The 27020-nt window shown below is 55.4% G+C and overlaps 2 protein-coding genes across 7 annotated transcripts; both read right to left on the bottom strand.

The window, feature by feature from the left end:
- Positions 1-263: 263 nt before the first annotated feature.
- RASGRP2 (RAS guanyl releasing protein 2) lies at positions 264-15379 on the bottom strand. Of its 6 annotated transcripts, none has more exons than XM_031448200.2 (17): positions 15303-15379; positions 12129-12270; positions 11390-11492; positions 10818-10880; positions 10360-10491; positions 9458-9608; positions 9085-9258; positions 8811-8927; positions 7306-7587; positions 6425-6502; positions 6103-6225; positions 5662-5777; positions 2388-2529; positions 2083-2119; positions 1536-1712; positions 638-702; positions 264-477 (listed from the first exon to the last, which is right to left on the bottom strand). In XM_031448200.2, exons 2-16 carry the CDS (start codon positions 12199-12201, stop codon positions 644-646), a joined length of 1827 nt encoding a protein of 608 aa, XP_031304060.1. In that variant the 5' UTR covers positions 12202-12270; positions 15303-15379; the 3' UTR covers positions 264-477; positions 638-643. The 6 variants fall into 6 exon arrangements, with proteins under 6 accessions (XP_031304060.1, XP_064348234.1, XP_031304059.1 ...); XM_064492164.1 differs by lacking the exon at positions 15303-15379 and adding an exon at positions 14333-14470; XM_031448199.2 differs by lacking the exon at positions 15303-15379 and adding an exon at positions 14137-14253.
- Positions 15380-15775: 396 nt separating this feature from the next.
- On the bottom strand, positions 15776-26958 carry PYGM (glycogen phosphorylase, muscle associated). The gene is made up of 20 exons (XM_010994764.3): positions 26639-26958; positions 25525-25626; positions 25354-25432; positions 25138-25241; positions 24625-24756; positions 23242-23353; positions 23052-23134; positions 22501-22644; positions 22077-22169; positions 21694-21840; positions 21399-21562; positions 20989-21103; positions 20345-20446; positions 19854-20001; positions 19484-19542; positions 19213-19354; positions 18554-18761; positions 16592-16726; positions 16323-16389; positions 15776-16209 (listed from the first exon to the last, which is right to left on the bottom strand). The coding sequence occupies exons 1-20, from the start codon at positions 26879-26881 to the stop codon at positions 16060-16062; spliced, it is 2529 nt and encodes an 842-aa protein (XP_010993066.2). The 5' UTR covers positions 26882-26958; the 3' UTR covers positions 15776-16059.
- Positions 26959-27020: the final 62 nt, after the last annotated feature.

The following is a 27020-nucleotide window of genomic DNA, read 5'->3' as shown; positions in this document are numbered from 1 at the left end:
AGCAATTCTAGTTTCAAGTTTTAGACCCCCCGCAAGATACTGGACTTCTGGAAATTCTAGACCCTCCCCCAAATTCTCTGTTCCAAGGTTTCCTGGTTCTAATGCTCTGTCCCCCAGGATTCAATTCCCCTCAAGATTCCAGACACATGAGATTCCAGATCTCCCAAGACTCTCTGACCATCAAGTTTTAGACTCGATGACTCTAATCCCTGTGATTATGGCCCTCTGCCCACCACGAGGATTCTAGGCGCTGATGGTCCAGGTTAATTACACGGGCCTCTTTATTCCATCTGGAAAATACAAATATTCACAAGAATCTGTACAACCTTAGGGACACCAGCCCTGGCCCCGCCCTCAGCTGCATGCCACCCTCACACCCACCCCCCAGCCCCAGCCTGCTGCCTCAGCACCCCGGGCTCCCTGCTCTGGTCCAAGTCTCTTCTCCAAGGCAGGCAGAAGTGCTTGATCCAGTCACAGCTGGGAAGAGAAAAACAGATGTTGTGAGGAAGACCCGCTCTCCCAAATGTAGGAGTCCGCCTGGCCTGGGCCATTTGGACAGAGCACCCATTTCCCAGATTCCCCCAGGGGCCCCAGTCCTGCGTGAGGAGGCTCTGGCACAGGCTGTGGGAGGACTCACCATCAATTACAAGTGGATGTCAAACACACCGTCCTCCACCGTCTGAACCTCCTCCTCTCGGATCCCTGCAGGGAGGGAGGTTGCAGGGCCAACTCCTGGGTCCCTGTGCCCTCAACAGCCCTTCTCCCACTCACTGGAGGCACCCTGCCCCGTCCCAGAAGCAGATGCATCCACCAAAAATCAATTCACTGAATGACCAAACAGCCCAATTTTTGAGGCTCTAAGTTTTCATTTTGCCACAGCTTTTCTGCAGCCACAGATTTGTCAGTGCAGTTTGCTTAAATGTCAATTTTGTATGTGTTTCACATTTTAGACCCTAGCACTTCTGGAAGGCTCGATGCAAATGGTTTTATCTTTTCTACTTTTGAGGACTTATGCCCATCTGAATGGTTGTGATCAACTGCCTTAGACCCCAGTTTACCATGGTTGCTCAGAGTGTTCTTAGCAAAATAATCATTTCAGGAATTGTCATTCAGAAAACTGACCTAAAATCACCACTGACCCCAAGAGAGCCACTGGGAGATTTGATGGGAAAGGGACTTTTCTCAGAACAGTCTCAAAAGCAACCAAAAAGGAAAACATGAGCAAATGACTCACAAAACTCCCCCATCAATCCATTTTCAATCCTCCTAACAAAATAAGAGTGCAAACTGAATCCTGCAGCCTCTTTCACTTTTACTCTTTATATATTAGTCTTTCTCTTTCGCAGCCTCGAGGGTTGAGGGCTCCCTGGTCATCCTCTGGCACCCCTACTTATCCAACCCTTCTTCATCACCCCACCAAAATAAGAGAATTACAAAGCCTGGAATGGTTTCCATCCTGGAGAAGTTAATACTTTGCCACAACGGCCCCACCTCCCGCCCTCCACATGCCAGTACAGAACAAGACCCCCTCTTACCTGGAGGCCGGGAGCCTCGCCTGCCAGGGCGGGGCAGGGAAAAACTGAAGGCGCGATGGTGGGTGTGTGTGGGTGAGGGTGAGGGTGCAGACCCCTCCAGACTCACACTCTGTGCCCGGCGTCGGCACTCGACTGACAGGTGATCCTTGCACTGCTTATGGCAGTTCACACCACAGGCTGGGGAGGCAGATGGGAAGCCCAGCCAGGACCATTGGTCAGAACACCCTCCATCCCATCCTGTAGGCCTGCACCTCTCCCAGGGTCCCTTTGCTCCTGGGTAGCTGCCCCACCAAAACAAGAGCCTCCTTTCAAAGTGCTCTCTTCATCCTACTTGCCAGTATGTGCCCTCTTCAAAGTTCCCTGATCCTGGGCAGCTGCCCTACCAAAATAAAATCCCTGTTAAAGGCTACTCCCTTCACATCAATCAGCATGCCTCTCTAGCTCTAAGGTACTCCTTGGCAACTGCCCCACCAAAATAAGAATCTCCACCCAGACAGTAACTCCTCCCCCAAAAACTCAGCCAAGCAGCCCTGCCACTCCATCTCACCTCGGCATTTGAGGCCCTGCTTGTAGATGCCCAGGATCTGAAATAGAGGAGGGGGCCGTAGTAGTAGGGGTAGGGATTTAGAGGTGATGACTCCACTTCTTCCTTCACCAGGGCAGGGACTGGAACTGACCCTTTCTGGGGCCTTAGGGCCCCTCAGAGATTGGCTCAGAACAACAAAAAAGAGGCAGGTGGAATTAGGCTTGCCTGGGCTGAGGCGGCTCCGGCGGGGGCGGGGCCAGACGGGTGGGCGGGGCATGGTTGGTTGGGGCAGGTGCTAAAGGAGTGTGGCTTGGGCGGGGGCTCACCAGGGCCTTGCAGTGGCGGCAGGCGACCGGGCGCAAGGAGTTGCTCTCCTGAAAGTTGTGTACGAAGCCCATGCGGCCGCCCAGCACAGAGCTGGAGCGCAGGAAGTAGGAGACCATCTCCTCCCTGCTGATGCAGCCATCCCTGTCCAGGGAAGGGGAGCGCCTCAGCTCTGGGGGCCTCCCTGGGACCACCCACCACCTGCCTAATCCATCCTACTGGGAAAACCCCCTACCCAATAACAGATCCTCACTGACTCCTGATTTTGGATCCCTGGTGCCGAGAGAAGAAAGAGCACTAGCCTTGGAGTCAGGCAGATACAGTAGCAGCTACTAACTAGTTGTGTGGTCTGGGGCAAGCCACTTTCCCTGGGTTTCCTCCCTGGAAAAATGGGGATCATAATTCCTGCCCTGCCCACTTCACAGACCTGGTGTGTAAACTAAAATTGCTCTGCACTTTCCCATGGGATTATCAGCCTTTGATTCCCAAAGTGAGCTCTGCAGGACGCTAGTTGGGAGCCCTGAGAACTAAGAGACCTCGGAGGATTTGGGGGACCAGTTAAGTTTTGAAAAAAACACACCCATCTCACTCCTTCAAAATCCTGCCGTAAAGACACTCGTAATCAGGTTTCCCACGTAATCGGGGGCTTCCCACAGAGCCCCATTTTCACCTACTAACATATTTTAGGGAACAAGTGGACATGTGCTCTGGAGACAGATAGAATTCAGTTCAAATTTGCGCTCCACGACTTCCTGGCTGTGTGGCATCAGGCTAGTCAGTCTCCCTGTGCCTCAGTTTCCTCTTCTATAAATGGGGACAACGGTAGTTCCTGTAGCTCCAAGGGGTTTTGTAGGGACTAAATGAAACAGTGCACGTGAAGCACTGACAACAGTGTCTGTGTATTTAATAGGTCCTGGACCACCTGGGAGGTATTTCCATCAGGGTTAGCCCTTGTCAGAAACTCCTGCCCATTGTATTTGGGTGACCTGTCAAATCAATGGCAGATTGAAACAACTGACCATTAAAAAAAATATAAACCTAGACTCCTCCTTCATACTGTGCATGAAAACTAAATTCCCACTGAACTGAGAACACGAATGTAAAAAAATAAAATTCTCATCGTATCTGAAAAGATATAAGAGAATAATTTTGTAATCTTGAGGGGATGAAGACCTTTCTATACAGAACACAAATCCGAGAAGCCATAAAGGAAAAGACGGACATACTGAGCACACATTTTTTAAAAACTTTATATGGAAAAGGACAACATAAATGACAGACTGGGAGAAAATATTTGCAAACATATTCAACATCAAGGGTTAATATCCCTTAACAGAGATTCTAGAAATCAATGAGAAAAAGACAAACCCAGTGGAATCGTGGACAAAGAACACAAATAGGCAACTAACAGAAGACATATAAGTGGCTGAAAGACATATGAAAAGATATCCTACCCCCACAAATACTAAGGAAGAGCAGATTTCACCAAGATACCACTTGCCAATGAGACTGGCAAAATTGTTAAGCTTATTATAGCATCCACTGTTGGCAAGGAAGCTGGGAAATGGGCACTCGTTCCCTGCTGATGGGGGTGCAAGCTGGCACAACCTTGCCTGAGGTCACTTTGGCAGTCTCTCTCCTAATTTAGAATGCGCATATCTTTTGATCCAATTATCCCACTTCTAGGAATTTCTCCTACAGAAATAGTGGCCTGAGTGCATTGGTACAACGATGTTCACAGCAGCATGGTGTATATTAATAGCGAAAAACTGGGAACAGTTTACACGTCCACCAGCAGGAGAATGGTGAGGGAAATGATGGCCCAGCCATACAGTGTAATACTCTGCAGCTGTTCTAAAGAATGAAGTGGCCCGGAAAGATGTCCATGATAAAGGTTTAAGTGGAAAACAAAAGCAAAAAACAAAACAAAACAAAAAAACAAAACACAAGATGTGCAGGTCTGTCAAGACAATGATCTCAAAATAAAAACAAACAAAACCCTAAAAACCCTACTGCCACAAATACCTAGATGCTGGTTAAAAGATGTCAAAAATTATTTCAAGTGCATAGGTGAGTTTGCAAGAAATGGAAACCCCCAAGTTGCAGAAACAAAATGAGATCTTCAGACTGAGGCAGTGAGTTGGAGCCTGATGGCTACGGCTACCCCGGAGCCAGGTGCTGGGTTTTGATACCCAACCAGGGGCTGAGCACGAGGCCTGGGGCCTGCAGGAAGTGGGGAGTTGCAGCTGAGATGTCTGTGTGAAGCTGGGTCATTGAAGGCCTGCAAGGGCTGCACTCTCACTAAAAGGTGACCCGGAAAAAAATCCGCCCCACTTAGGGAGGTGACATGGAACTCTGTTTCCAACTCAGAGAAAACCCAGTTTTCAATGCTTTGTTGTCAACTCTGGGAGGAGAAACAAAGCAACTACAATGAACGCCAGGGGCAGAACTAGATTTATACTATAATCCTATTTGTCCATGAAACAGACAGAGACCAATTCTCTATCAATTTGCAACATGCATGAAAAAAAGACTGGAAGGATGCAGGCATTGCCAAGCCAGTAACGGCTAACAGCTAACAGTGTTACTAATGACAACCTCTAATCAGGAAAGGAGGGAGGGAACTTTCACTTCTTACCTTACATACTTTGTTCATATAAATCTATTTTACTATCCGGATTTTTTTTACTACGGATTTTTATATGGAAAAAATACCCAGATTTTTGAAATCTGGATAACATTAAACAGTGAATCGACCTGGAATGGACTATAAATTTTGATTGGAATTTTGTCTGCTCAGCAAAACAGGGGGATGAACATGGCTGCAGGGGGCAGGTTTAACCTACTTCAGAGAACCAGCTGTTTGTCCAAATTGGCAGCATGTGAATTGTTGATAAGCAAATGGGTGCTGCTAATTGCAGGCCTTTCTTATCTATTCATTAAAACAGGCTACCCAGGAGGTCGACTTGCCCGCACTTTTTGCCAGCCGTGAGTTCCACAAACAAAATGGCATTTATGTAGCAGCAGTCCTCAGGCCACACTCTTTGCAAGATTCAGGTGGAACCCCCTCCCCTGGCCTCATTGGTCTGAATAAGTGGGGTAACCCTGTGCCTCCGCAGCTGGCAGCCTCCCCGAAAATAAGAGCCCCTCCTCACATTGGTGGCTTCCTCAGCCAAGATCATCTGGTTCAATGGCCTCATCTTGCATGGGAGGAAACCAAAACCCAAGGGGAAGTGAGCCTGCCTTCCCTCTCCCCCTGCCCCTAGTCCTCCTCACTGGTTCTGGTCGAGGTCCCCAAAGGCGCTGAGATAAGGAAAGTTCCCACGGATGATCTGGAACTCTTCCTGTGAGATGTGGCCGTCCCCATCAACGTCGAAGTTCCGAAACACAGACTGGAGTACACAGAGGGACAGATGGGGGCAGGGAGAAGACAAGGCACGTGCGCCTCATCCTGCCCACATTCCCAGTCCAAGTTCTGGAGGGGAGTTTATATGTGGGCAGCTATCTGTCTCCCCCACCACCTCCCTCCTCCATACCCCCATCCTAAACCCCGCCATCAGCTAAGCCCCATGTCTTCTGGAGACTGAGTGTTAGCCCTTGAACATGGCACTAGTGGTGGCTCCCAGGGCAGTGTCCTGGCAAAACCAGCCTTGACCGACCACTATAGACCTGTCCCCTCATCCCTCAGATTCCAGAGCTGGCTGCATGGAGTCTCACCTCCACCATCTTCTCGATGTGCTCCAACATGATCGCCTGATCCAGCTTGGGTTTGGCAGCTGAGGTCCACTCCTCCAGCACTGGGGGCCGGGGAGGCGGGGTGCAGCTTGTGGGGCTGGTTGGCTGTGGGGATGGTCAAGCCTGAGTGAGGGCCAGAGAGAACCCAGGGACCAGGGGAGGTAAGAGGGGAAGCCCTGGGGAGAAGGAAGCCTGCTCAACAAGCAGGATGGATATGGTAGCCTCTACTCCTGGGATTCTCAAGAGGGCAGGGGTGGGGGAGGAAGAGGACGCACAGTGGGTAAGCAGGGATTCTCTCCCTCACCGAGGACTTGGAGCGCGGTTCCCGCTGCAGGGACAGCTGGTAGAGCTCATCCTCCGTCTGATACTGATCCAAAGACACCTGGGACACAGGGGTCTGATCACATGCACTGACCCCTGCTGCTCTCAGGAACCCACTGCCCAGAACCCCGAGCCACAGGTCCACTTCAAGGTCATAGCCCAGCCCTGAGTCTGGTCCAGAAGCTAAACTCAGGACAAAGGCCAGCTTAGAATACACACCAGCAACCATACGCCAGCCTTGCACACAGACCAGAATCCATAACTTGGCCCCAAACCTTGAGCACAATGAACTGCCAAGATCTCAGCCAAGAATCGGGGTCACATCCCAGCTGAGAGCTCTGAAGTTCACCCCCAACATAGACCCCAACCCAGCATCCAGACCCCAGCTCAGATTGTAATCCTGATCCCAGTCCAGAGCCTAGAAACAGGTAAGACTTCACATCAAACCTTAAAATCTAAGGCTTGGTCCAATGACTAGAACCTAGTCCAGATCTGGACTAGAACCCAACTCCTTACTCTAGAGCTCAAAACTAAGTCCAAGGCCAAGCTCAGAACCTCAGAGTTCAGGGTCACGTTTAGAAACCATTCCTGTACCCAGAATCCAGAGTTTAACCCCCAAACCTTGAATACAACACGTTACTTGGAACTTAACTCAGGGCTCCGGCTCAGCCTCCAGCCCACATGCCAGCCTTGGGCCGACAGCCCCATCTGAAGCCTGGAACCCATCTCAGAGTTCACCCAAACCCGGGGGCCCAGGCTGGGTCTCAATTCCTTGACCAGAACTGAGAACCCAAGGCCAAGCCCACAGCCTCATGTAAACTTAGGACCAGGTGTGGCTATCAACCCCGGGGCCCGGCTCCTCACCGTGAGCAGGCTCAGCAGATCGGGGTTGGCCTTCACTGGAGGCTGAAAGCTGGTCACCATGGCCAGCTCCTCCAGGATGCTGAAGAGTTGCTTCATCTTGGCCCCGTTAAGTCTGGTCCGGGCGGGGTCTAGCCAGTCAGGCAGTGCCAGCTGCAGAGCCACCAGGTCCTTGAGGTGCACACCCAGGATGGGGAAGCGGAAACCGACACAGGCTGCAAGCCGGCGCCGGTAGTTACCATAGTTGCCAGTGGCCGTCACTAGTTCTGTCAGACCTTCCCAGAGCTAGGGGGCAAAGGGCATAGGGTCAGCCCCACACATCGTGTATCATCGGCTCAACTACCCTCCCCTCCTCAGCCCTGGAAAGTGGGAGAAGATGAGATGGGTGAAGAGTCAGGGATGGGTGAAGGGTCAAAAGCCTCCCTCACTGTCCCCCAATGCTGGTGCCCTCAGCCCCCAGGGAATCCTAATTCATAGCTCATGAGTTTAAAGGAATACCCCTGTCAAATCCCACACCCCTACACCAGTCCTGGGCACAGATTCTCATCAACGTTTAACAGGACAAAGGGGAGGAGGGTATAGCTTAAGTGGTAGAGAGCATGCTTAGCATACACAAGGTCCTGGGTTCAATCCCCAGCAACACCTCTAAAAATAAATAAGTAAATTTAAATACCTCCCCTCCAAAACAAATTAATAAATAAATTTTACAGGACAAGAAATTGAGGCTCAGGGAGGCAAAGCAGCAGAGGACAATGATTTATAAGAATGTTCTTAGCTGTGTCATTCGTAACAACCCAAACTGGAAAACCCCCAAGTGTTCCGCAGTAAAGGAGATACATAAATTGGGGTGGATTTACAATAAAATATTATATAGCAATGGAAACGAATGAACAATTGCTCCACATAACAGAATGAAAGAACAAAAGAAGCAGGATATAGAATAACATGTACAACATGATTTCATTCAGAGAAAATTCAAAAATAGGCAACCAAAAGCCCAAATCGTTTTGGGATGCATACCTAGGTGGTAAAGCTATCAAGAATAGCAAGTTCAGCATCGTTATGAAAGTCATGACATTGTCACCTCTGCTGGGGAGGAGTTATGCTCTAAGGTGCTGGGAGCTCTGGGGGCTGGCAATGCTCTACTTCTTGACCCGAGTAGTGGTTACACAGGTGTTTTCTTGATCATTTTTTTTAACTCTATGTATGTTTTATATACTTTTCTATATGTACGTCACCTGACATGTTTTTAAAAAATAAAATACAAGGAGCAGGAAACGAGGAAAGCACGAGCTTTGAAGGCTGATCTGTGAGGCCCCACACTGCCACTTGCACTGTGCAACCTGGGGAAGGATTTAACCCCTCTGAGCCTCAGTTTCCCTATCAGCCAAATGAAGACGGGGTGCCCAGCCCTCAGCACTGCTGGGAGTTCCCAGTCAGGCCAGACCTGGGAAGGCTGGCCCCAGGGCTTGACCAGGCTCTCCCTCAGACCCCCTAGTCTCAGGCACCTTGATGGTCTCTGGACTAACGTGGCTGTGCGTCTCCTTGAGGCGAGAGATGGAGCTGTGGCTCAGACCCCCGACTACCGCCATCAGCGTGTTGAAATTCTGCAGTTTCAGGAGTTTCTGGCAGGGTGTAAACAGGGAGAGAAGAGGCAGTGAGTTACTAAGTGGCCCCAGAATTTGGCCCAGCTTTCCTGGAGTTCTGGCAGTGGGTTAGTGGAAAGGAGGGACTCTGGCAGGAGGCAATTGGGAATCTTGGGGCCGGGGGAGGGGCAGGCACCTCTGCCACATGGACGAAGTGTGTGATGACCAGGGCCCGCTGCGGGGCTGTGGGCTTGCTGAGAATCATGAGCTGCACCCACTGCGAGACACTGTTGAAGAGGGAGATGAATCGCTCCAGGACGGGGTTGTCCACAGTGCAGCCATGAGTCACGAAACTGTGATAGTCCTGGAACTGGGGGCAGGAGCTGCCTCAGGATCCTGTGGCCCCTCCTCTCACCAATGGCCACTCCTCACCCTCCAGCTGCCCCTTGGTGGTTACACCAAAACCCCAGACCCACCCTGTGACCTCGCCTGCCCCAGGGACCCTGCTTCTCCTGGGACCCCCTCCCCAGCCCACACGCAAGCCCTAACCAAAGGCCCTTGAACCGCACCAAGATCTTGCAGAAGGAGCGATACTCCAAGTAGGTGAGATGCTCCGCTAGCTCCAAGGGCTCCAGGTGGTCAAACAACAGGGACATCTTGCGCTTTTTCTGTTCCACAGGGTTCCGCTGGGTCACCTGCCGCTTCCACTTGTAGGTGGGGCTGGGGGCGGGGCAGGGATAATAAGTCCTTTGCTGGAGATGCCCTACCCCTCGGGGTCCCACACTCACTCCACTCAAGCTGACTTCGAGACACTGTGCAGAACACAAAATGTCCCCAGTCCCAGCAACTCCTGCAATCTCCCCTTCATCATGCATTCAACACACGTTTATGGGAGACGTACTCTGTGCCAGGCACTGTGCTAGGCGCTGGGGGTACAGAGATGAGCAAGACACGGTTCCTGCTCCCGAGGAGCTCACAGTCTACTGAGGGAGACAGACACAGAAACAAACAATCATAAAACATGTGGCACGCGTACAGAGGTCTTTGCACAGGGGTCTGCACAAAGCACCATGGAGGAACAGAGGCCGAATGACAAATTCTGCCCTGGAAGAGCCCACAGACACTCTACACTTGAGCTGAGTCTTGGTAACACGTAGGAGGAGGCAAGGGGATGTGAGCAGAGCGCCATGAGGGGAAAGGATGCAGGGGCTGCAGAATGGTGAGTGGAACTGTGTAGCTGCTGGCTGAGAAGACTGGTATGGGTGGTGGGCTGTGGAAGATGAGGCAGGAACAAGACTGTGAAAGGCCTTCATCCCCAGCCAAGGTGGTCTGAAGGAAGGAGGCAGCCATAGAAGGTTTTTAAGCAAGAGTGACATGACCCTCACTCATTCAATTCAACAAACATTTATTAAGTGCAGATGGTGTAAGATGCTGAGTGCCCTTCCTAGCCCTCCGAGCTCCCCCTACGCACACGCTCTCAATGTCGATGAGGCTGCTGTGCCGGCGGTTCCCTTCTTGGTCTAGCAGAGCCTTCAGCTCCTTGATCTGCTCAGCGAGCTCGGGATTCAAATCAAACTCCGCTGGGAATGCTGAGATCCAGTACCTGGTGGAGGTTCAGAGTCACACAAAGCTGCCCTTCTCCCACCATCCCCTGGGATTGTAGTTCTCCAAAGAGAGGGAAGACCCTCAATACCTGCCTCCCTTCATCCAGCTCTTTCTTTCCCCACCCACATTGGGTGGATCAGAAAACAGGGACCAGGCCAGGACCAGGAAGGGGCAAGCCTGTGGCCGCACTCACACCAAGAACAGAGCCAGGGTTCAAACCCACATGACCAACTTCCAGAAGTACTCTTTCCACTCCTTCAGGCCAGTCGGAAGCCTGAGAGAAGGGAGCAGAGGATGGGACAGAGCCCTAAGAGGAAGACTCACCTGACCAGATGGCATGTTTTCACCTGCAGCGAACTGGAGTTTTCCTTCCGGGATTGTTGGTAGGTGAAGGGGAGTTAAGGAAATCAAGGATGGGACCTTACTCTTGAAATGGAGGCAGGGGATGGGATCCGAGTTCTGGGGGGAGGCTGAGGGTAGGGCCATGCTGGGGGTGGGATCTGGACCAACAGTCAGAAGCTCTGGAAAGGGGCTGACCGCAAAGGTGAGGCGCGAGCTTTGGGGAGGGTGCATGTGTGGGAGGGGAACTAGGTTCTGGGAGAGGCTGAGAGCAGGATCTGGGTTCTGGGAGAGAGGCAAGAGGCCAGACCCAGGCTGGGAGTAAGGACAGGTCCTAGACTGTAGGGAGGAGGAGGGCAAGGCCTAGTTTGGGGAGCGAGCCGGGGGCGGAGCCTAAGTCCCGAGGGGGAGGAAAGGGGCGGAGCCTGGGCCAATCCTGACTTCTGGGACGTAGGAGGAGCTCTAGGAGCGAAGCCCATCCTCTGCCTGGGCTGGGCAAGGGGACTCGCTCCTGGACTCTGGACTGCAGGGCCCTTGGCGAGGTCCGCGAAGGATATATGTGGAGCAGTTTTGCCGCCAGCTGAGAGGAAGGGATGTACCAGGGGTGCATCATGAGGAACATGCGCACCAGCTGCGGGTCTCGCACCTTCCCGGAGTCATCTAACTCCGCGGGGTCAAGAAGAAGAGGGTTGATCTTTGGTCCTGTAGCTGTGGTCCCTAAACCCTACTCCAAAGCCCGCCGGGTATCTGGGCCCCGGCCACCTCCTGCTTAAACCAGGAGGCAGATTATAAAGAAAAAGTAGATGGGGAGAGAGGTAAGGCAGGATCCGAGGAGCTGGAGGAACGGAGCTTCTGAGTCGGGCCGTAGTCCGGAGGGGAACCAGCTGGGGCGGAAGGAGCCTGGGTTCCCCGGGGGGGGGGGGTCAAGAATCCAGAGGTCATTTCCTGAGTGCTTGGGGAAAAGGGCACCCCTTCACCAGATAAGCCTCCCCCCATCAGCCGGAAACAGTTCCCAGGCCGGAGATAGCGAGTTCCTCCGGATCCTCGGGGAGACAGATAATGCTCCTCCTGTGTCAGAGTCTGGGGACCCCCTCCCTCCCTTCAACACTGGCATACTAGGCAAGGGGAGGGGAAACATTTTATCTTTCTGCAGGGTGTGGATCTCTCTACCCTGCGATGAAGAAGAGACTTTCGCTAAACAGGCTGCAGCATGCAGAGATCTGCCCTGGGAGGCAAGAGCCCGGGTTCAGGCTCCTGACTAGGCTCAGGCTGGGTGTGTCCTCCCGTGTCACTCACCGAAGGCTTCGATGCAACCGCGCAGCAGCTCCTCTACCGTGCAGCCCTTGTCCAGGTCTAGGGTGCCCGCCATGGCCGCCGGCGTGGGTAGGCTGGGCCAAGCTGTGCTCCGGGAGCCTCCCACGGGGTTCAGACCGGACCTCTGTCCCGGGAGAGGCAGAGCGAGAGTCGGGTGAGGCGCGCGCCGGGGGAGCTGCCCCACGGGCAGAAACTGGGCGGGGCGGGCACGCCCCCTACTGGGCAGGGGAGGAGTCGTCCACTGCGGCCACTCCCGGGGTTAAACGGTCTGGCCCAGGATGGTGCAACCCACCAGTTGTGAAATGAACCGGCCGAAAAGCTTCCGGCCCACCCTTGGAGTCGCGGGAGGGCTGAGGGACTCCTCGGGGATGGAGACGAGCCAGGACTCCGGGGGCCGGTTAGTGTCCCAGCCCCGTCTCCCAGTAGGCCCGTTTCTTCTCACGTCCTCTCCCCAGAGGCACCTGCAGCACCCCTCAGCTCGCTTCTGCATCCCTCCCGCTTCCCCTCCTCCACAGCCTCCCTTCCCCCGCAGGGTTATTTTGGGAACCCAGAGCCTGAGGGGACCTTGGAGGAATTTCTCCCTGGGATGAGATGGGGGAGGAACCCAGGCGTCCTGCCCGCGTCGCCCCCTTCTGAGCTCCCGGGGAGAGGAGGCGGGGCTGTGGCAGCCCCCAGGGGCCTGCCCTTGGGGAGGCAAGCTGGAGTGTAGAGGAACATTCCTGGGAAGGAGGAGGCGGTAGTCCGCTGCGCCCCCCCCCCCCCACCGGGGCGTCAGCGGGAAGCCTGCGCCTGGGAATCGCGGGCTCCCAAGCCACCTCCTCCGTGAAGGCCCCAAGGGTCCCGGCTCAGCCCTTCCGCAGGCCATCTTCATCCCCAGCCCCGGCTTCTAACCTAGGCCCTCATACTGCACAGTCGAACCGAGTGCACACACAGGCAGGCGGTCCACGCTAGAGCACAGAGTAGGTTGCCCAGAAGGGGGCGCTAGCGCCCCGGGGGGTGGCGTGGAGAGTGCCTGTAGGACTCCACCAGTAACTCCAGTCACCAGCGGGGTCATACGCACCTCTTCAAGGACAGACACTCATCCTACCCCTGAGGCCAGGGACCCATATTGGGGTGCAAGAGTGCCTGATGCTCACCCACAGCTGGGCCTCAGGCAATTACCTCCCATCCTCCCTTTCACACACACACACAATGGCACCCACACCCCTCGCACACCTGCAGCAAGGAACCCTCAGGCACACATACTCAGCTCTCTACCCCAGAATGCAAACCCGCTGAAGGGGCTGGCTTCCGGACCTGCTGTTCACTAGAGCCAGGCCATCCTGGAGTTCCGCGGCCACAGAGGCGCTGACATCCGCACACGTGTGCACACACGCAAGACAGTGCACCTACACGCATGTACAATCTCCCACACATTAACACACCCCGTGGGTGCGCACACACGCCCATTCCGCCCCCGCCCCCTTCATCTGCGGTCTAGGGCCAACCCTGCGTCTCCAGCGCCCTCACAGTCCTCATCCCCAGACGCTGGCAGTGCCTTGCCCCAAGGAAGATACCCTGCCCCTACACATACTCCCTTGGGCTGGGGGTGGGGAGTGGGGGCTCCTCTATGGAGTTCTCTGGCGGACTTTTCCTAGGAGCCACCCAGACCCATCGCTGCCTGGCTCTGCCGCTTCCTCGCTGTGTGACCTTGAGAGTCACTTGGCCTCTCAGAACCTCAATTTTCTCATCTGTCAAATGGGGGGGTCTGCAGGGAGAGGTCCTGTTGAGACGTGACTAGGAAGACCCGGGTGTGCCGCGGATGCCGCCCCCTCCCGCGATTGTCCGGGGGCTTCAGCTCTCTTGGCAGGTCCCTCCCACCCCCTACCCTGGCCACAGACTCCCCACCCACCAACCCATCCGCCGCCCCCAGCCCGCCTGCTCCTCCCTCGGGGGCCCCTAGGGGCCGAGCCTCCACTGCCCGGTTCCCCGCCCGCGCTCTCTCACTCACACTTGGGACCCGCGGCAAGGAACCCGCACCCGGCCCGGCTGGCGCCACCTCCGTGCGCTCCCGCCCGCCGACCTCGCTGCGGCTGCGGCTCCCGCCCGCTCTCCGCGCCACGGCCCCTCTCCCCGCCGCCCCGCCCCCGCGCCGCGGCCGCCCCCTCCCCTCCCCGCCCCTCCCGCCCCAGCGCCAGTCTCCGCACCGCCGACTACGCCTCCCCCACTGGGGGCTCCCTCTAGCCCCGCACGCGGCGGTCCCTGCGGCAGCTTAACCCCTCCCCTGCCGCGCCGCGCGGGAGCCCAGGGGCGCGGGCGGGGGGCTGCGCCATGGGCCGCGTGGAGGGTAGGTGAGCGGAGGTCAGGCCTCGCGGGACGTGGAGTGGGGAACTAAATCAAGGGTCCTCTCCCCCCACCCCAGACACCCCTAGGCCCCCCTCCCTGCCTGGTGTTGGGCAGAGGAAGCCGGGAGGGGCAGGAAGCGGACTGCGGTGGGGAAGGGGCGCCCCGCCCAGCCCCCGGCCCGGGTTCCTGTTTTTGAGACAAACCGTTCCCACGGGGCTAACCCGGCCCGGGGCCGGGCGTCTTCCTGCGGGCAGCGTGGGGCACAGGCCTGGTGAAGATTGGGGGCGTGGGGACAGCGGGTCCTTGTGATAGCCTGGGGGAGGGGCTAGGACAAAACAGGAGCGTTTGGGGGAGAGGGGCTTGTGGGGAGAGAGGAATGAAAACTCTGCTACCTGGAGCGGGGACCTCGATGTCTGAGGATGTTGGGGAAAGCTCCAGTTCACACAGGAGGGACTGGAGCCCCGCAAGCCTGGCTCCCCATTGGGCCAGATAGAAAGGGGCACTGCAAGCGACGGGTGGGTTCTCCGCAGCTAGGAGACGAGCCTAGATGCCTGAGCCCCAGGCAGGGAGGAACTTGGGAGGGGCAGCCGCAGGCGGTTGGGGTCCCACAAGCCGGGCCTAGGGGAGCCGGTAACCCGTTTCCGGCCTTTCAGGTTCAAACACACTCACTGTGAAACCACTGGCCTCAAATAAGCCTTCTGAGGCTTGCCCCTCCCTGCCCCTGGGCTGGAGAGGCAGGACTCCCCCACAATTCAATCTTGGTAATAGGAGACCTAGAAACAGGCCCTTTCTAGTCCTTAGTTTCCCCAAGTCAGGAGAGGCAACACTGACCTGGGCTAGAAGGTCTGTGAGTGTCCCCCGAGCTAACACTCTCCCTGCTTTAGACCTAGCATAGCCACCTGCTTAGAGACCCTTAAACGCCGCAGTGGGGCGGGGCTAAGGGCGGAGTCAAGAAGGCGCCAACCACCCAGAGGCTCCTCCCCCTCCTGGGTCCCGCCCCCGACAGCGTGGATCTTCAGTAGTCCGGGAGGCCTCTGCCCAAGTCCCGGTTCCCAGCCCCGGTGGGCCCCACCCAGGCGGACGCCACGCCCCCGGCCAGCCTAGCAGGCCGCTGACCTAGTATGGACACAGCACTGAGAAGAAAGGCGCGGAGGGTGACGCCTGGAAGAGGCCCGCGGAGTCCCGGGCCCCACCCCCACGGGCCGCCCCCCTTTCTGAGGGGACGCACCTGCCTCGGGTGGGGGTAAGGCACGGTGACTGCGCAGCTGCTGTTATGCCCGCCCTGAGCTAAAAATATTTCCCAACAGAAAGAGGAGCAAGGAGGCTCCGAAGGAGAATCAGTTTATTGGGGAGTGGGTGCAGTTGGTCAGACCCATAAACAGGAGGGGGCAGAGAGCCGGAGCCCAGGATGGGAACAGTGTCCTTAGTCACGCTGAACACTGGGATCTCGAGGCTGGGGGGAAATGGGAGTTCCAGGAAGAGGCTTAGAGATATAACCTACTGTACCCCCCGATCTGGGTGAGGAATTGGAGCTGGCCCAAGGGATTGCAGACAGACTCAGGGACAGGTTTGGGTCTGGTCTAGACGCTCAGATCTTCTCATCCGGGGCTGGCAGGCGCTGGCGGGTAGGCTCCACGCCCCAGATCTCCCTAGCGTACTGGGCAATGGTGCGGTCGCTGGAGAACTTGCCAGAAGTGGCTATGTTCCGGATCACCATCCGCGTCCACTCTCTGGGGTTCTACAAGCAGAAAGGGAGCTTTGAGTTCATTCTGCCACTGGGGTCCCCACCTTACACCTCATCCCAGCCAGGGCCACCAAAGCCCTGCCAATCCCTGGCCCAAGACCCCTCACCTTGTACAGTGCACTGACTTTCTCCTGACATTTAATGTAATCTTCATAATCTGCAAAGACTTTAAACCTGGAGGGGAATGGAGAGGCAGGAAGCTTCATGAGGTCAAGGGCCAAGCCCATCCTGTGCTGGTGGGCCTCTGGAGACCTGGACAGTGATACTGCTTCCAAAGCCCCAACTGCCCAGAAGCCCTATCCAGCCTCCCCACTGCACCTGAACCCTATTCAGCCCAGCAGCCCCACGTGCACAGTTCCCTGGCCAGCCAGCTCACCGGTCATGGTGCATGAGCATGTTGACAATGTCCTTGAACAGATCGGGCTGTTTGGGAGAGAAGAAGCCACTGCTCAGCTGGTCAATGACGTGCCGAAGCTCAGGAATTCGGTCATAATATTCCTGGGCGTTGTACCTGTGAGGGAAGAGCTGCAGTCAGCACCCTGGCAAGGGGTTCCTGGGTCCTCCTCCAGCAAAAATCCAGGAAGTTCCAAGCCCCAGGGTCAAAACCCAGGCCCAGCCTGCTCCTGCCCTCCCTTCAGCTGCCACACTCCCTCTGTACATCCTTCCAGGAGCCCCCTCCCTTCTCAGCTCAGTTTTTCATCCCCCATTTTGTGGATGAGGAAACTAAGTCCTGGAGAGGGCAGAATGGTAAAGTGTCAGAGCCAAGGCCCCAAACCAAGCGCTCTTTCTCCCACACACTGCCACCGCCTCCCAGCAGGTTTGTTTCATCCATGACTGGCTTTTCTCCCCCACCACCCCAAGTCTATCCCTGGCCAGGCTCCAGAATGAGCCAACAGGTATATCCTGAGAAACGTCCTTAAACTCAAACTGTCCAGCACAGCTCATCACTGTCCCTGGCGCAAGCTTTCCTGCAATGTTCTACTTACACGGGCAGAACAATCCATCCCTGAGCCAGCCAGGTTCAAAACCCTCCTAAGTTCAGCCTCCTCTCTTTCCTTTCCTCCCCGCTTCCAACCAGAAACCAAGGCTGCCTCCTCAATGGTGTCCCTAATCCCCATCCCCAGCACTGGCCTATGGCAAGAGCCTCTCCCTGCTGAATGGTGTCAGCCCCACACTGGTCCTCCACCTAGACTTTGCCCCCTCCAGTCCGGTCTCCATCCTGCAGCCAAAAGTGTCCACCTGGAGCCTAATTCTGATGATGTTGGACTTTGTTCAAAACATGTCACATCTCCCTCCTGTCCAAAGGACCAAGTCTGCACCCTCTAGTCAAGCCCCATAGGAGAAATTTCTACCAATATTTAGTGCCAGCTCTTGTAAGCTGTTGGTGGAAGTGTAAACTGGTACCAACCTTCTGAAAAACAATTTGGCAATACGTCTCAGGAGCCTTGAGAACCCACACTTTTGACTCAGAAATCTCCCCTTCTAAAAATTATCTTCAGGGAATAATCAGAGATATGGACATCAACCTAAAAAGCTGGTCACCTCAGGGATATTCATACTAACAGGAGAAATCAACCTTAATGTCCAGCCATATGGAACTGGTTAGATAAGTCATGGCATGTCCACGTGGTGGAATGCTATACAAACATTTAAAATATTTTGAAGACTATTTAACTACATGGAAAATGCGTCACCAATATTGAGATTACAGGATTCAATGTTGTACATACATTATTACCAGCTTTTAAAAACTATATATATACATACACATATATAAATACATAAAGAAAAAAAGAACTGTAGCTTTAAATCTGGGTGATGAGATTATAGATGACAGTTGTTTTAATTTTTGTGGCTTTGTATTCTTCTAGTTAATGAGCATGTACTGCTTTTATGATAAGAAAAAAGTCCTATTTTAAAATAAAAATTTAAAAATTTAATGCCAGAAAAATATATTCTCTGAAGATCTGCATTTCTGACCACAAGCACAGTGGTAAGTACTGTACTCGTATTTCCATTTTTGTCATGGCTGCCAGGGAGCTAAGAAGCTAATTTTACTTCCAACTCCAGAAATAATGTTGTCTCTTAGAACTGATATTATTTTCTCTTCCTTTCCCTTCAGTTGTATGTTACTTTTTTCTTTCCCATTTCATAAACCTTATTTGTTATAAGTTATCTCTAAAGTTTTCTAGAATCCTGATGGCCATAACTAAGACCTTGTGCAGACTGGGCCAGTCTTTGCAGTCATGCTTCTTGCTCCCAGCTCTACCCTCCAGCAGCCAAACCTTGGTGCCTCCGGCCCGTGGACTGTGAACTCTGGAGCCCTTGACATCCATACCCTCTCTGGTCAAGCCTTTCCACGTCCTCCACCCGCATGCCGAAGATAAAGAAGTTCTCCTCTCCTGCCTCTTCTGCCATCTCCACGTTGGCCCCGTCCATGGTGCCAATAGTCAGAGCCCCATTAAGCATGAACTTCATGTTGCCAGTGCCTGAGGCCTCAGTGCCAGCTGTAGAGATCTGCTCGGAGAGGTCAGCAGCCGGGATCACTGTGGGGTGGCAGCAGGGGACAAGCTCAGCTCCAGGAAGAGCCCCGCATCACCTGGAGACTTGAGGTAGCCTGGGCCTAGGCATAGCCAGATTCAGATTCCCCTCCACCCCAACCCTCCAGTCTTCACCGACTGAGTCTCCCTCTCACTGGCGCCACCCCTCCCCCCACCTCCTCTTGTTGATTCTTGAACATCTGGGATCTAACCCAGACTCCCCCTGCCCTCTGGCTCCATTGTGTGATTTGAAGGACACCACTGAGGCCCATATTCCCTGTAACTTCACCCTGTAGTGTGTGAAATTCCACCCTTAGGGGTACAGACTCCAGACTTGAGCACTATGCTCTCCAGATCCTTCTTTAAATTCAAGTACCCCAGGAAGAGGAGATTAATATTTCTTCTTGGGACTGAACTAATCAGAGCTCCCCTAGGGTCCCCACTGGTGGTACCCCACCTTTCTCAGCCAGCGAGACTCGATAGTTCTCCAGGAAAATCACGCGGAGTCGGTCTCCCACCACCGGGTCGTGGTTGACCACATCCCCAATGGCTGTAATGAGTTTGATGATCATCTTGGCCATGTGGTACCCAGGTGCAGCCTGATGGAGGCACAGTGTGGGGTCAGATCCACAGCCTGACCTCCTACCCCTCATCCTGTCACCCAACCAAGAGGACCTCAACCTGGTTATCAAAGGACCAGAGCCCTAGTCTGTGGCCCAGCTTCTCACCTTCCCTCCAATCATCACAGTTCGAGGCACAAAAAACTTATTGGGATCCTTCTTGATGCCTGTGGAGAAATAGAGGGATTGAGTGAGTGGGCCAGGTTTTTTGTCTGGGTAGTAGTTCCTGACAGCACCCGTCTAGCAAGGGCAGGGCTGGGAGACAGTGGCCCTAACTTGGGCAATCACTTGCTTTGTGACCTCAGATCTGTCACTTCCTCCCTCTCTGAGCCTCAGTTTGCCCATCTGTGCAATGGGGATAATCCCATGTTCCAAGACTTGTCCTGAGGCCAAATGCGATGCTGATCGGGAAGTATGGAGTGTGCTGGGAGGTGCACACAGGGGAGAACCTGGAGCCGGGGGGAACCCTGCCACTCACGGTTGTACAGCGTGATGACATGGAGGCAGTTAAGGAGCTGGCGTTTATATTCATGAATCCTCTTCACCTGGATGTCGAAGAGCGAGTTGGGGTTGATATGGACTTTGTATTCCTTCTCTAGGTATGCAGAGAACTTTAACTTGTTTTCCTGAAGGCAGGGGAAGGGAGAAGAGCTCACCAACAGGCCTCGGCCTCAGGATATCCTACAGTCTCATTTCTTTCCCAGGAAGGTAGAGGATAAAAGGCTCTCTTGCCACCTTCGTCCACCCCTGCATCAGGGCAGACATTGCTAATCAATGTCAGAACTCTTCCAGTGAGGTCAGATGATACATGCCCACCATGGACTGACTCCAGGCAACTTCTACCAATGGCCTGAAGTTGCAGGAGAGATGAGTTCTGTTGGCCATCCCTGACCCAGACACCTGGCCCCTCCAGCACTCTCCACTCCAGCCCCCACACAGGTGTTTGTCCCAGGTTGCAGCGCTCCTCACCTGCTTCACTTTGGCCACATCCCGGATAAAGGCTTCATCGTCCACATAGGAGAGCAGTTTGCGAAGCTGGTCCAGGTCTGCAATGTAGTCTTCCCCAATGCGCTGTGGGAAGATGGCTCTCAGGCCCATGTCCCTCTTCTGTCCTCCCTCCCAGAGGGGTCCCTTTCCAGGTCAGCCAAGCCCCGTCCACTGCAGGCAGCTTCTGCCTCTGCAGCCTCCCAGTGTTTGCATGTCCATGTTTCCTCCTCTCTCAACCTTGAGCTCTGATGGCTGATACCATCTGACCCCAGCAAGCCTTCCTCCTGGCCTTATCCTCTGACAGGCAATGACCTTGAGGCCCTGCTGCCAATCTCTGCCCCTTTCTAGTCTCACTTCATATGTGAACTGTTGATACCCCCTCCATTAGACTTTGAACTCTACCAGGTTGACCTTCATAATCAGATCCTCCATTAGCCCATAGGCACCCTGATGCAAATAAGAAAAGGCTTCTCTTCCTCCAGACACAGACAAAGCTTGGGGAATACAGTGCAGGATGGATTTCAGCCCTCACTAGGGTGCCCTACAGTGAACCACATACATGACCTCATCCAGCTGCCCCTTGCAGTGACCGTCTTGGCCCCTACTAGCCATACATGACCTCTCACCTCAGCAATGACCTCTGCCAGCCCAGGGTTACACATAACCAGCCAGCGCCGTGGGGTGATACCATTGGTCTTGTTCTGGAATTTATGAGGCTCCAGCTCGTAGAAGTCCTTGAAGCTACAGGGTGAGGTTAGGGGATCACCAAACACTCCTGTGGATTGAAGGCCTCCTCTCTGGGGCCCCTACCCTGATTTCTTGATGACAGGGGCCTGGGGATGAAGGAGGGGGTGCTGTGTGTAAGAGGGGTCCTCTGGGGACCGGACTGGACTGGACGGCAAGGCTATGATGCTTGCAAGAGTGGTGCCACCTGTGGAAGGGGCCAGCTGAGGGTGACTGTGAGTGGCCGGTGTGGGGCAGAAAGGGGGTGGGCAGGACCCAGCGGGAGGGGCAAGGCCTGGGGAGCAGGTCTCACATGGTCTTCTTGAGGATCTCAGAGTGGATGCGAGCCACACCATTGACGGCGTGCGAACCAGCGATGCACAGGTGTGCCATGTTGATACGCTTCACTGCGCCCTCCTCCACCAGCGACATGCGCCGCAGCCGGTCTACATCCCCTGGGTACGCAGCCGCCACTCGCTGTGCCGGGAGAGCCAGGAGCTAGGTCTGGGACCCAGGAACCCAGGTCCCCAGCCCTCCCTGCCAGAGCCTCAGGAGCCATGCTTCACACATCGTCCATGCCCCACCCTCCAACGCATGCCTCCTCTCACATTAAGGAAGCGCTGGTTGATCTCATAGATGATCTGGAGGTGCCGGGGCAGCAGGGTCTCCATGAGGTGCACGGGCCAGCGCTCCAGGGCCTCAGGCAGCACGGTATGGTTGGTGTAGGCGCAGGTCTTCACGGTCACATCCCATGCCTGAAGACGGGGTGGGGAGGCAGGACCCCCTGGCCTAAGCCCAATGGCTCTCCACACACACTGTAGCCAGGAGCCCCAGCCCTGCCACTGCCATGCCAGGTTCTAGGACCTCTGGGCCTCACACTGCCATCTGTTCAGTGGGGGCTCCACAAACATCTTCCACTCCCCAGACTGGGAAGGGAACCCTGAGACAAAGGGGGTGAGGCAGAGGTGGAGGGAGGTGTCCTGAAGCCCACCTTGTCCCATTCCAGCCACTCCTCGTCCACCAGAATCCTCATCAGCTCTGGGATTGCCAAGGAGGGGTGGGTGTCATTGAGCTGGATGGCCACCTGGTAGGGAAGGGAGACTTGGAGTCAGTCTGGGCTCCAAACCAAGGCTATGGTCATCGTCCTTTGCCCCTTTAGAGCCTCCTCTCAGGGGCCCCTCTTGATTCGAGGGCTGAGCTAGGGGTGGAGGCCCTCATGGAGGTGGCTTTGGGACAGGAGGGGGAGGGGAGCCAGGTTATACTGAGGATCCTGAATAGGTCACACCCCACTTCCACCCCCAACCCCAAGCTTCCACTTCATCCATAAAACGTGCGGTGTAGACTGAGGCAGGAGGGGAGAGGGATGGCACCCATCACAGGAGGTGTAGAGGGCAGCCCACCCTGGGGCCTGATACCTTATCCGGGAAGGCATCGAAGTTCGTGCGCACGGGGTCGCGGCAGCCGAACTTGGAGGACTTGAAGCGGCGAATGATGTCCTGGAGCGTGGCGGCCACTACAAAGTACTCCTGCTTCAGCCGCAGCTCCTTCCCCTCAAAGAACTGGAGAGTCAAGGTGGTGGGCGTGGACTAACGTTAATGTGGGTGTGGCCAGGAGAAACTCCCACCCACTCTAAGATTCCTGAGCCCGGAACTGTCCCACCTCCAGGACCCAGGGGTCTTTCTCCCACCAAGAAGTAGCGACGCAGAGGGTGTCAGGAGGGAGGCATAAAAGGACCAGGAGTATTGTAGGCGCCACCAGGGAACAGCTCCTCCAAAGTGCCCTACCCTAATCTGCTGCCCCTGGGACTCAGGCATCCTCCCACTTAAAAGACTGAGGGGAAGAACAGAACACACAAGGGCCAGTAGTATGTCCCGGATGTGACTAGGGCACCAGTGAGTGTCACTGCCCTTCTCCTGCCCTCTCCCATGGACTCAGACTTCCTGTCACCAACCCAGGGGTAACATACATTGTCATTGGGGTACAGGACACGAGAGATATTCTCAGCCAGGTTGCGGTCCAGCACAGCCTGGATGTAGCCACCAACATTGACTGAGGAATGAAAGTGGTAACAGCGTCAGGCTGGGGTCGAGCATGGGCCGGGGTTGGGGTTGAGGTGGAGCTGTGGGTAGGGGGCTGCCGACATTGGCTGAACTCACAGTCTTTGAGATTGAAGTCATTGGGGGCCTTGGCAGACCACAGGCGCATGGTATTGACGAAGTTGTTGCGATAGCCGGGCACGGGTGTGTCGTAAGGCATGGCCAACACCACCTGCAGGGCACCCGTGTGGAGTTAAGAGGCGGGCATCTGCCGTGTCTGAGAGGCCCCGAGAGCTGGAATTCCATGCTCTGTCTCTGCACTCTTCCAACTCCCAACCCCAAGCCCTAGTCACAACTCTAGGTAACCACAAGTGACCCCCTCAACCTCTCTGGACCCCATCCATAAAGAGAAGATATCCCAGTGCCTCCCCACATCCCCTGCCCCTCCTTGCTGGGCTGTTGTGAAGATTACAAGAAGAGGCAGGGATGAGCCCAGAGCCCAAGGTGGGACTCTTTTGGAGGCCACTCTGCCATGATGGGGATGAGCTGGCTCAACTGGCCCGAGCACAGTCTAGAGCACACTCTGGACTCGTGGAAGGGCTGGGGGATCATGAGGCCTGGCTGAAGTAGTCACAGAGGTCAAGTCCATCCAAAGGGCTTACGCCTGCTTGATCACAGTGCTAATTAGCAGTGACATGCTGGAGGTGGGCTCACCTCCAACAATTAGCAAACATCAATAATTGCTGCCAAAACTGCCTGCTCCCACAGGGCCGGGGGCATATCTGCTCCCCTGCTCCCCAGCTCCCCAGCTCCCCAGTGTTAAGTATGCCCTATTTGGAGCAGAGTGAAAGCTGCAGCTCAGAGAGGGAAGCTGCTGGCCCAAGAGCACACAGCCAGGAGGGCAGCCAGAGCCCTGCTGGACCTTAGCATGGATGACAGCAGAACAAATGCCCAATTCTGAAAGCCTAGAGGTTCCTGTGCAGCCATCCGGAGGCTTGATGACCAGCAGCCACAGCAAGAGAATTGGCTGAGCTGGGATTTGGACACCTGGTTTAGCATTAGGCTCCCTCTAAGAGCTCTGTGACCTTGGACAAGTAAGTTGCCCTCTCTGGACTTTAATTTTCTCCCCTGTCCCCCTTTCTGGGCTGTTATTTTGTTTCCCATCAAGTCCCCAGCCCAGACAAGCAAGGGAGCCAAGTCTCCGTGATTATTCTTTGATGAGGCTTGTGGGGTGGAGAGCAGCCAGATCAGGGGAGGAGCTTTGGTAGAGCAGGGCAGCCTCTCTCCTCCCAGGCTCTGCACTTGACCTGGCTCCCCTGTAACCCTGTCTCCAGCCTCTCCTGGTTCCAGCTGTGTGACCTAGAGTAAGTCACTTAACCTCTCTGAGTCTGTGTCTTCCACTATAAAATAGCACGGGATCCAGTAGACTCCAAGCTCTTTCCCTATTTCCCCATTTCCTCTAGAACCTCCTCCCCTCCCCATCACTGGATCTACCCCCCTCACCTGTGTGTCCACCCACTTGGCCCCCTGGCTGGTGTGCTCCACTCGACCATAGAAGTGCACAGGCAGCATAAACTCTGGTCGGGCCTTCTCCCAGGGGTTGCCATAGCGAAGCCAGTCGTCAGCCTCCTCCATCTGAGCCCGAGGCAGGTCATGGGAGAAAGGAAGGCAGTGTCAGGGCCAGGCCCACAACACAGCAGGTGGTGGCTAGAGCAGGAGCAGTGGCCTGGTGCATCCTATACAGGGAGGGTGTGAATGAAGGGCTCTAGGGTGGGTGGGCCCCTGGTCTGGTGGGATATCCAACAGGACACAGTATGTGGATGAGAGTCTGAGAGAGTCCACAGGTGTGGACCTCCTATTCCTGGAGATAAGTGGCTTGAGGTCTGGGGGAAGGGGCAAGGATGCTTTCCACCAAAGCTGGGGCTGGTTCTGGATCTATGTGCAGATGAACGACCAAATAGAAGTCCTCCCCATCATAACTGGGTCCCTACAAGGTCAGGGCCCAAGGTGGCTCACCTGCCAACCCCCAGAGATCTTCTGATTAAAAATCCCAAACTCATAGCGGATTCCGTAGCCATAGGCAGCCAGGCCCAGCGTTGCCATGGAGTCCAGAAAGCAGGCTAGGGGTGTACAGGGAGGTGGGTGTCAGAGACCCACCCAGGAACCCAGGAGACCAGGCAGAAGGGGCAAAGGAACCCTTCTGCCCACCTCCCTGCCACCCTGCCCACTTACCCGCCAGCCGGCCCAGGCCCCCATTGCCCAGTCCTGCATCCTCCTCGATTTCTTCCAGTTCCTCCATGTCTAGGCCCAGCTAGAGAGGGTAGGGTGTGGCGGTAGTCAGGGCCAAGAACCAGCAGCAGGTCAATCCCCCAGATTCTAAGGCCTGCCCCACCCCACACACACCTGGTAGGTGGCCTCATCACAGGCATTCTCCAAGGCCAGGTTCACCATGGTGTTTTGTAGCGTCCGGCCAATGTAGAATTCCAGAGACAGGTAGTAGATCCTCTGCCGGGAGAGACAGATGGGGAGGCGAGGGGGTCAAGGCTGCCCACTGACATTCAGGCAGCCCACCTGGGCCCTCACCTCTTATACTTCCTGCCCCACTCCCAGGCCCCAGCTTGTTCCAACCATCACCCAACAGGTACGGTTCTGGTCCTAGCGTTTCTTCTGACTTTGGACAAATCACTTTTCTTCTCTGAGCCTCAGTTTCCTCATCTGGAAAATGGAGCTGGCCATCTCATACTCAGGGGCTGAGGTGCTTCAGAGGGGTGGGAACCCCTTCCATCACGTGCAGTCCTCCCAACTGCCCATCAGGCAGTCAGGACATAGGGAAGCACCTCCAAGTGCTCCCAAAGAGGGGAGGCCAGGCCCAGAGGAAAAAGTCATTGGCTCAAGGTCATGCAATGACTCAGGGCTAGAGTCAGCTGCCTCCCGTCCTTGCAGTGCCCAGCTCCCCTTGGCCCTCAAGCCTCATTCCCAAGAAGGGGAAGGAGAGGCACCAGGATCCAGGATGCTGATTGTGCCTGGTCTCCTGGTTTCCTGGGTCCCCTCCCTGCCCCAACCATCTTCCCCACCCCCACCCCTGCTCAGGAGTGTCAGGTTGCTGACATTTACCAATGACCCCAACAGACACTTGATCTGGCCACTCCAGCTGCCCCAACGGCGCCCCACCTTCTACACCAGCACACCACGCACACATTCAATGACATGTCCTTCCACTGAGGGTCCAACCCAGGCCACAGGGGTCTCCTGTCTCCCAGCAGCCCCTCTATCCTCTGAGCAAGCCCTAGGATTCTGCAACCAGCCTACCTGCCCCACGCCAGGATTCTCCCCCTGGGTGGCCCCAGCACCCACTGCACTTGGCACCCCTGGATCTTCCAACCTCAGGAACCTGGCATGACCCTTTATTTTACTGCAGGAAACCCTGACCCCAGGAATGGGCTGCCCCTCGGTTCAGATCTCCTGGCCTCAGGCAGGGCCCCAGCCCGTTCCCCACCCAGGGTGCCCCAAGCAGCACCTTGGGGTCCTTCTCGTAGTAGTGCTGCTGCGTGCGGATCCAGCGGCCCACGAGGTGGTCGCGCACGGTGTAGGCCAGCGCGAAGTAGTAGTCTCGTGGGGTGGCCACATTGCGGTCTTTTACAAGTGTGAAGTGTAGGTGCCGGTTGAAGTTCTTTTTCAGCTCAGTCACATTCTCCACGCCGGCCAGGCCACGCACACTGATTTGCTTTCTCTTCTCCTGGTCTGTCAGGGGCCGGGACATGGCTGCGGGAGGGAGGGCGGGCCAGACGGACCGTGTGGACGGACAGGCGGCCTGAGCCTGAGCAGTGCCTCCAGCCAGGGAGTGGAGATCCCCAGCTGGCTGGTGATTTAAAGCCTAGCCCTGGGCAGCTTGCCCCGCC

This window comes from Camelus dromedarius, chromosome 12 (assembly GCF_036321535.1).
Source record: "Camelus dromedarius isolate mCamDro1 chromosome 12, mCamDro1.pat, whole genome shotgun sequence".
Lineage (NCBI taxonomy): Eukaryota > Metazoa > Chordata > Mammalia > Artiodactyla > Camelidae > Camelus > Camelus dromedarius.
This window is presented reverse-complemented; position numbering and strand designations above follow the sequence as displayed.

Coding starts and splice junctions, on each gene's coding strand:
- RASGRP2 (XM_031448197.2), bottom strand. CDS start 13,595: ATGGGCGTGTGTGCGCACCCACGGGGTGTGTTAATGTGTGGGAGATTG. Junction 12,271..13,442: donor CTGGCTCTAGTGAACAGCAG/GTCCGGAAGCCA, acceptor CTCCCGGGACAG/AGGTCCGGTCTGAACCCCGT. Junction 2,120..2,387: donor GCCGCCACTGCAAGGCCCTG/GTGAGCCCCCGC, acceptor CCTCTATTTCAG/ATCCTGGGCATCTACAAGCA.
- PYGM (XM_010994764.3), bottom strand. CDS start 26,881: ATGTCCCGGCCCCTGACAGACCAGGAGAAGAGAAAGCAAATCAGTGTG. Junction 21,563..21,693: donor TCAACCAGCGCTTCCTTAAT/GTGAGAGGAGGC, acceptor CTCCCGGCACAG/CGAGTGGCGGCTGCGTACCC. Junction 20,447..20,988: donor TGGCAGAGGTCATTGCTGAG/GTGAGAGGTCAT, acceptor ATCTTCCCACAG/CGCATTGGGGAAGACTACAT.